The 9,064-nt window shown below is 40.6% G+C and overlaps 1 protein-coding gene across 1 annotated transcript; it reads left to right on the top strand.

Annotated features, from left to right (window-relative positions):
• Positions 1-709: 709 nt before the first annotated feature.
• Positions 710-1,883, top strand: LOC115688834 (VQ motif-containing protein 22-like). Its single transcript, XM_030614753.2, has one exon. The coding sequence runs from the start codon at positions 733-735 to the stop codon at positions 1,504-1,506; it is 774 nt and encodes a 257-aa protein (XP_030470613.2). The 5' UTR covers positions 710-732; the 3' UTR covers positions 1,507-1,883.
• The last annotated feature ends 7,181 nt before the right edge of the window (positions 1,884-9,064 follow it).

Here is a 9,064-nt window from a genome sequence, read left to right as displayed (position 1 = left end):
ACTTCCTACACATCATTCGATGTGGAAAAATATGACAATCCGATTCGAAATCTCGGGCTCTGATATCATGTTAAGTCAAGCGTCTACAGAGACCTCTTTAAAATTAAAAAATAAAAAGTCTCGAAAATGCCAAATGACGACAACGACGTGATCCGCATTTCACATCTTTTTAAGTATCGTAAGTGCACAAAGCGCTCGACCTAAAGCACAAACATCTAGCGAACGCGAAAGTGCGATGTCCTTGTTACACCGTCAATCTCTCAGCAAAAGCAAGAAGCTGCCCGGTTGCTTCCAAACGACCACATGCATGTCTTCATCTTGAAGACTCCGAGTCATAGAAGTCACCTAACTTAAACAAACAAAATAACAAAAATAAAAATAAAAACCAAAACCCACGATGACGGGGCCACTCGACGCCGTGACGTCACCGTGACTGTCGTGCAACGGTTGCTTCCTGGAACCAGGCTCTTCCCCGTCGGCCAAACGTGCCCTTTCCTTCCAGAAGGAAGTTCGCACTACCTGCCAAAACGCTCCCCCGCAACAGCAGAGAGACATCCACGCACGTGACGAGTCACGTGCGATCGGCGTGTTTGGACCCAATTGAAGGGTTGGGATCCTTTGACCGGTTCTTCGATCCTCCTTAAATACCACATCCCCAGCCCCATGCTTCAGTCCTTCCTTCTTACGAAAGTTACACGAAAAGCAGGGGTTTTTTCCGCTCCCCCGGGGCACATGTTCTTGGCAATGAACAAGACCATGTCCAACACCCCCAATGACTGGATGCAGTTCTACCAGCAGGACTTCCTCTCCCAGGTCGCGCCCTCCGGCCGCGCCGCCGCCGCCTCAGAGGCCGTCTCCAGCGACCGGTCACAGCCCGAGGGGGCCACCGCCGGGGCCTCCGCCTCCTCCGTCGCAGCGGCCCTCTCCGTCGCCACCCCTGGCCACCACGCCGCGGCGGCAGGGCTCGGCAACCTGGGACCTTCCGGCCACCTGAGCCCGGAGGGGGGCGTGGCGAAGCCCGTCCGGAGAAGGTCCCGGGCGTCGCGGCGGACCCCGACCACCGTGATGAACACGGACACCACCAACTTCCGGGCCCTGGTGCAGCAGTTCACCGGCGGCCCCAGCGCGCCGTTCGGATCCGGGCACGGGCCGGGGGGCGTGCTGAGCTTCAACATCGGGCTCGGGCCGGGGCAGGCGGGCGTCGGCCGGCCGGGGGGCATGGGGCCGTCGGGTTTTCACGTGCAGTACCAAGTGCAACAGCAGCCTCATCATCAACAGCAATTATTCCAACAGCATCAGAACCAGCAGTACATGCTCTCCCTAAACACCAGCAGTCCTGCTGATCTCTCCCTCCAACGTCAAAGGCTGGTGAGCTCAAGATCGTCAGGAGGAGGGGCTGCTTCCGATGGGTTCGGCATGGAGGGTGTCCCGTCGCACCAGGTCTCTTCCAGGCCTCCTTCCTCCTCCTCCGATGACAACAACCGGAGCAACGACTACATCTTCTGAGGAAATCAATACAGTACACGATCGATTCATCGGAACGACATCGGAAGCTGCGCTAACTCGATGACGGGCTTCTTTCTATTTTTTTTCTTTTTCTCTCCTCTTTTTCCAGTCTTGGTCCTCTTCAAGAATCATCAAAATTATTTAGGGTTATTCCTCTTGTTGCTTCGAATGAGAATAGGGTTTTTGGCTCATGAGGCAGCGTAGAAAGTTAGGCACTGACTTGTGTTTGGATTCGGAGAGAGAGGTTGACTTCTTTGCATGTACAGACTGTTTGAGTAGCCAATGGTTTGGCTCCACCTGTTATTGTTTTTTTTTTCTTTTTCAATAATTCAGCATTTAAACTATCAATTTTATCAATGCAATGTCAATTATGGTGACTGCATGCATTTTACTTTTGGACTTCGATTGTGTGCACAATGCCCCTAAATTCGCCATCTTTCCCGGACGACATGGCCAACTCCCAATGAATGCCACGATCTATATGCAATTGAATTAACGAAAATGCAAAAGATCATATGAAAATTAATTTATGAAAATACTTGAAATTCGTGCGCTGATCTTCATATATAGACCAGTCAAGTAAATTATCTGAAAAGTCATTTACCTATTGTACGGCGGCCAATTCAGTCATAAACCTTTCAATTATATCAAAATTGAGTCCTAAATCTTTTAATGATTTGCCAATTTTATCCCAAACCTTTTAATGATTTGCCGACACAGTGCTTCGCGATTTCTGGCCAAAATAATTAGGAAAGATTATATTGGCAAGTCATTAAAATATTTATAACTAAATTGGCACAATCGTTAGGTTTAGGACTAAATTACCTGTCATATAATAGGTTTAAGATTATATTGGCACAATTGAAAGGTTTAGGACCGAATTAGCCGCCGTGTAATATGTTTTAAGGCTTTCTAGACACTTATCCTTAGACTAGTCTTACGGTAATATTAAAGAAATGGTCGATATCATTATAGAACATCTTGACTCTTGAGGTCGCTTGTGGAGATTTTTCTGATCGCCGATGACATCCGCCGATAATAATGCTCATTTGAATGTGGTATTTGGTCAAAACATGCCAAACCAGGGTAACTCGAGCATAAGTCGTAATCTATGTGCCGGTGGCTAAAAGGCTGAAATTTCCTCTCTTTTTTTAAAATAAATAAATAAAAGCATTTTTTTGATTTCTTATTCCACTAATTATACGGCATTAGCCCCTCAAAATGCGCTGCCTCACTACCCACCAAAACTTGCAAAATTATTAGTCAAAGGTGGGATTGTCCTCGAGTAAAAATTACACCCAAAATGGAGGGTGTCTTTTTAAATTACGGAAAATAGCGAACTTGCCACGTGGAGCATATTTCTCACGTTATTTTACTATATAAACAAGTCGAATATATATTAGGAAGGTTGTGCTGCAATTTACAAATTTTGGCAAAATCTGGGATGAGTCCCAATAAAACGTGGTTTTTTCCATTTAATTTTGCCACGCATTAAACGTGGTTTTGACATTTGCATATGAGGACCAAAAATTGCTGTATTTTGATAATGATAATATTGGACCGACAAAACTTATTTAGGAAAATGCCATTTATACTCATATCATTATAATAATAGTATCTCACAGAAAACAGATATTCTCCGAGCAACCCAGTGTAAATGATTGAAGCGAATGCATTACATTTTTTTGTCCAGACTAAACTATTATTTTCATTTCGACCAAAAAAAACTATTATTTTCATAGAAAATTTATTTCTTTCGTAGTAAAATTAAATTTTCTAAGATACTTTTGTGAGCTAATAATGATTTTGGAAAGAAAAACAAGTTTAATATAAAAGTTGAGTGAGTGTAAGTTAATAAGCACCTTCGAATACTTGTTAAGTATTAATTAATTTTTTTCTTGTATTTAATTTTTAAAAGGTCTTTTCAAAGTCAATCTTAGAGCCGTTGCAACATTACCTCAGATCTAAGTCATTTGAAAATATCTGTATTTTTCAAACGAATTAGTTCTCTTAAATTTGACGAAAGAGAAAATTATTTTTTTGTGCTTATTTGTTCCAGCTTAAGTAAAAAAGCAAACAATGAGCCAAACTTTACAATGTTATTCAAATTTGAAAATCTTTTGAAAATTACATATGGATTTATTTACCAACATTTGCATTTTGTGAACTAAATCAAATCAAATCAAATAAAAATCTCTAGTTTATTGTTTATTGATTTGGTTTTGCTTCGACAATTTCTCAAGTGCATAGATTCCGAAGAGCTTTTTGTTTTAGTTTTAACCTTTTGATGCATTTTACATGTCACAAAATAAGTAATTCATTTATAGAAGAATTTGCTTTTAAGACTAATATAATGTTTTGCATGCAACAACAGATTTGTCTAAAATCTATAAATTGAGCTAAAACAATAAATGCCCGGCTAATAAATGTTTGTTTCATAACTCCGATCTTGTTTAATTGTTTTTGGTTTTTAACATTAGAAGTACATTTTCTAAACTTAGCAATGTTATGATTCTCATTTATAAAATGAGATAATAACACAAATGGTCCATGAACTTTACTCAATATGCAATGTGGTCCCTTGACTTTTAGTACATGTGTAATGTAGTCCCTGATCTCGAATTAATTGAATGAATACATTGAACATTTTTATACAGTTCTGGAACTAAATTGAATATGTACCAAAAGTTCAATGATCATATTGAATAAATTAAAAGTTCAAAGATCACATTGTACATTGTGCCAAAGTTCAAAGACTATTTGTGTCATTGAACGAGTTCAGGTTTGAATTCAAACAAACCTTATGGCAAATCGAATATTCGATCCAAATTGAAATGTTTTTTCCGCGAGTCGATGAGCTGGATTTTGGGTTGAAAATTCGTCCAAACCAAAGCGCAAACATCTCTACGATGCTGGCCTAAAAGGGTACAAAGTAATTTCACTTGAGAAAAAGTTTTCTATCGAACAAATAGATAGAAGGTGGGAAGAGGGGATGAATGGGAGCACACCATGCGGGGCCCCATCACCCCATTCACAAAAAGTAGACAATAACGCACATGTCCAAAAAGTCAAGCATATCCATAATACTTGATTAGTCGATTTAAGCGTGTATTAAGTGCCTTTTGATTTTTTTGGCAAGGCTACGCCGTCTCTATTGGTTGAGGGATTCATAATTAGCCATTTGAAATAATTTGGCTACCGTCAAAGGAAAAGGAGGGAAAAATGCAATGTGGGTTTTCGACTTTATTGTTTTTTTTTTTTCTGGCCGGCTCACATCCACTGCCACCGGCATTGCGAAACCGATAGGAAAGCGGTCTTTATCCTTTCGAAACGTGGCATACAAGTCGATTACTCGTCAGCAGCAGCTGATTGATTGTGTGTAGACCAATCCCGCATCATGCGGGGTGCGCGATGTGCACAAACTTAAGATTGCTTGCGTGTAGATCAATCAATAGATGTTGTAGTAATTAAACCCGAAAAAAGAATCCGAATGGCTTCACATGCAACTTGCTAACTCTGTTCTGTGAGCTCTTCCAAGCATCGCTTACAAATGTGTAAGTCAGGATGGCATTGGCGACCGCAACTTGTTGTTATCCCACATCAATAGCAGCTCATTCAAAGTATAAAGGTAATCTTACCGTATGATAAACAGAGAAAAGAGCCGAGCAAGGGTTAGCTTTCCTCGTGCCTAACTCGAAAGGCATTTTCAACCCCAAAATTAGGGCGATTAGCATCTTTGTAGAAAAATTTTCCTAGCCAGCCATTCCATCATGTCCCGCTGATATCGCCTCAAGTTCTGTAGACATTCAAGGTACTTCCTATCAGTCTCTACAGAAAAGACAAAAGTCTTCGGAACTATAGTCCTTGCCAAAACAAAGACGGATCTGAATTGATATTTTACCGCACGTCTCAATCTCAACATTTACAAATTGAAAAAAGTTTTCGTAAGAGATGGTGGACATTAAATCTCTTTGATTTTTTACTTTTCGCTTTAGTAACTCTCGCCACGCCATTTCTTTATTCGTTTGGTTTCGAGATCTTTACCGAATATAAATCAATTAACCAGTATCTCGAAACACTTATCGATCAATCACGAAGAAAGTTTATAATTTTCAATACACTATTTTTCTCGTATTTTACAGAACAAAACTCTGAAAATGGAAATGGTGTCGGCCTGGTCTGAAAAGTATAGTGCTTTTTAAATGTGAAGCTTCTGGGAAACACATGCCAGCTTCATTCAAAGGTAACACATGGACACGTGGAGAGACCGCCTCCTCTGTCTCTCTCTCTCATAATGATGGCGTTTAAGTGGAGGAGGAGGCGAGGAGGTGCAAAGTCAACCTCGTCCATCTCAGAAGCATTGAACGCCACGTCATCCATTACACTTGTCGGCTCGCCCACGATCATTTTTGGGGGCCGTTGTTGGCGCCGAACAGATCTAATAGGCACGATCTTTGACCACATGTCGCGGATGTTTGGGGAGCTGGTGCCGAGCAGATGATCTCCCGCCACCTCAAAACTCGCACGAGTTTTAAACCGGCGCAAGCTGGTCACTTGCGGCCAGGATAGATGATATTATTTTGGTTCAAAGTCGACAGCGTTGCCTAATAGGAATAAGTAATTTCAAGTTTTTTTATAGGTTCTATCTGAAATCTGGAACCTATCCGTCGGAGTAGGTTTCTTATTTTTTGGAACATGGAACCTACTTTGCATACCCTCACAATTTCCACGGTTGATTTCAGGGTTTACCCAGGTTCTACCTATATTCATAATTGAACGATTACAGTGAATCATCACATCTAATGACCACCATTTGCTGTTATAATCAACTAACCACAAACTATATTTAAACCACGTTTGGGGTGTTGGTGCCGAGCAGATGATCTCCCACCACCTTAAAACTCGCATGAGTTTTAAACCGGTGCAAGCGAGTCGCGACCAGAATGAACGATATCACTTTGGTTCAAAGTCGACAGGGTTGCCTAATAAGGATGAGTGGTTTCGACTTCCTTATAGGTTCCACTTGAAATTTGGAACCTACCTGTCGGAACAAGTTCCTCATTTTTTGGAACATGGAACTTACCTTGCATACCCTCATAAGTTCTACGGCCGGTTCCAGGGTTTACCCAAATTCCACCTATATTTATAATTGAACGATTGCAGTGAATCATCACCTCTAATGACCACCATTTGCTGCTACAAGCCACTTACCACAAATTATACTTAGACACATAAAGAATATAAAACATTAACAAAGTAAAAATCTTAATCATTATTATCATCGGAGATGGAAGATTAGGCCAGTGGTTTTAGATTACACACTCCATGAAGTACTGCAGGATTGCGCGAGACATAAAACAAGAAAAATACAAGGATTTATTCTAACTGGAACTTACCTGTCGAACCGGCTCCCCAATTTTTGAAATCTAGAACCTAAAATGCGTATCTTGGAACCATGCTCACCTCTATTGCCTAGCTAGCAGAGTGTGGATAAACAACATTACGAATGTTTCTAATCTTGCATTGCCTACGTCCAAAAATATCTCTGATCAGGCACCGATTACGTTTGGATTGTTGGTGCTCGCGGATGATCTCTCGCGACCTTAAACTTGCATGACGGGTTTTAAAGCCGATAAATGCTAGTGAACCACGACCAGAGTAGACAATATAATGTCGTAAAACTCAACTTGTTCAATTCAATGGAAAATCTTTACCAAAAAGTACAAACAAATTCTAAACTTTTTAATTTGATTCAATTAAGTTGTCAACCTTTACTGAAAATGCATTAAGCCCTAAACTCATGTTGAAGAGTGCAATTTAAAGATGTCATTCTTAAATAACACAGAGACAATTTTAGATACTGTTTATCGAGACCATGCAATTTTTATGAAACATGTACTGCTTAATTGAACTAATTCAAAGATTTATGACTTAATTGAATTCTGTACACAAGGTTTATGACTTGATTGCATACCGTATATAAGGTTTACGACTTTTGATTGAGTTTTTTTTTGTCAGCCTCAAACCCTGTGGGTGGGGCCGGCTTCATAACTACTAGAGTGTGAATGTCAGATACAAAAAACATCTCCGATCTTACACTGCCTACATCTGCACCGTTTCTTTGATAGATAATCTCGTGCAATCCCAAAGTAGCACTACATATTTTAAAGCTATGTAGGTATGATTGAGTCACGACTAGAACATACAATATTGTGTCAGCGACGGCCCGAATAGAACTATCAAGATACATGTGTGTATTATGCTAAGATATTGCTAAGAGTGGCCCAGAACCGCTCTAGTTGAATTCCAAAGTACGATAATGGGGAATCAAGTGAGGGAATTTCACGTGATAACCCTCGTTTACCTCGTGAGGTGTTACGCCCGGCGCATGCAAGAATGGCTCACCAACATCGGGGTGGGCTCTAGTTTCAATATGAACTCATTACGATGACTACGAAGATTGATATATTGCTTTAGTTATAGACCCAACATCGCTTGTTTATCTGATGATATTATCACCGACTAACAAAATATTCACTGATCCTCCAAAAAAACAAGCTAATTAGTGAAATAATTAAACTTATTATTATTTCATTTATCTAACAAGAAATTGTGATATTGGCATAAAAGAAACGTGATTGAAGTAAATTGTATCATATTTTCACATAAGGTACACGCACAATCCATTTGATTGCTGAGACGATGTTCATAAGTTTCGTGATGCGACAATCGCACAAAGTACTATGGAACTAGTAGACGGTGGAGATTTGACTGTTTGATGGAATGCTGTCAGCGCTAAAGTTTGATAAACCTCGTATCAAAAGCAATATGGTACTGTCTTATTTGAATTAGTATAAATGCGATATCTCAAGTCACGCCTTTGAGAACTTGACATTATGCGGACTGAGCTAGGTCGTTACATACCTACAATCGATGTGTGGTTCGTGGATGGACTAGACTCATACTCAACCTAACGAGAGCAGAGATAGATAGCCATGGCCAGAGGGCTCGAACTGGTGTGGCTCTTAGCAGGCTTTTGGGATGTCAAAAGAGAGTAGGATGGACCGAATCACACATCGAATGGAGGGAGTATCGTTGGGCAACAGTGGCCAACATTGACAGGGATGTCGATTCTTAAGTGAGAGGGTTCGTAACATCTCAAGTCCTACATTGGATGGGAGCTACCTCATTGAGCGATATATAAACTAACACTTAACCCTAAGATTGTGACTACCAAGCGCGATTACTTAGAGTACTCTTTTCAAGACTTGACCCATATTGACCCGGTGAGGATATCGTTAAAACTAAACGAGCTAATAAACTAGTATACGTGAATCGGTCTCGTCATGTTGAACAGAAACTGAAAGACTAGGAAAAGAAAAAATGAATCATGTAAACCCAGGGAAAGTTCGACATTTGGCGGTGTTCATGGGCTTGATCGAATAGCCCAGTGAAGACCAAGCCCAGCAATTTGCAAGAATAACCCATAAAGAAAAGAGGTGACATTGAATAAGAGAGTCACGTGCCATGTGATGCCATCCCACCCGACTCTTTTTTT

The sequence above is a fragment of the Syzygium oleosum genome, unplaced genomic scaffold, assembly GCF_021117445.2.
Source record: "Syzygium oleosum isolate NSW1041296 unplaced genomic scaffold, Sole_v2.1 Sole_v2.10, whole genome shotgun sequence".
In the NCBI taxonomy this organism is placed as follows: Eukaryota; Viridiplantae; Streptophyta; class Magnoliopsida; order Myrtales; family Myrtaceae; genus Syzygium; species Syzygium oleosum.
Note: the sequence above shows the minus strand (reverse complement) of the source record. Positions and strands in the feature narration are given on the sequence as shown.

What these genes read in the sequence shown, in the direction of transcription:
- LOC115688834 (XM_030614753.2), top strand. Translation starts at nt 733, where the DNA reads ATGTTCTTGGCAATGAACAAGACCATGTCCAACACCCCCAATGACTGG.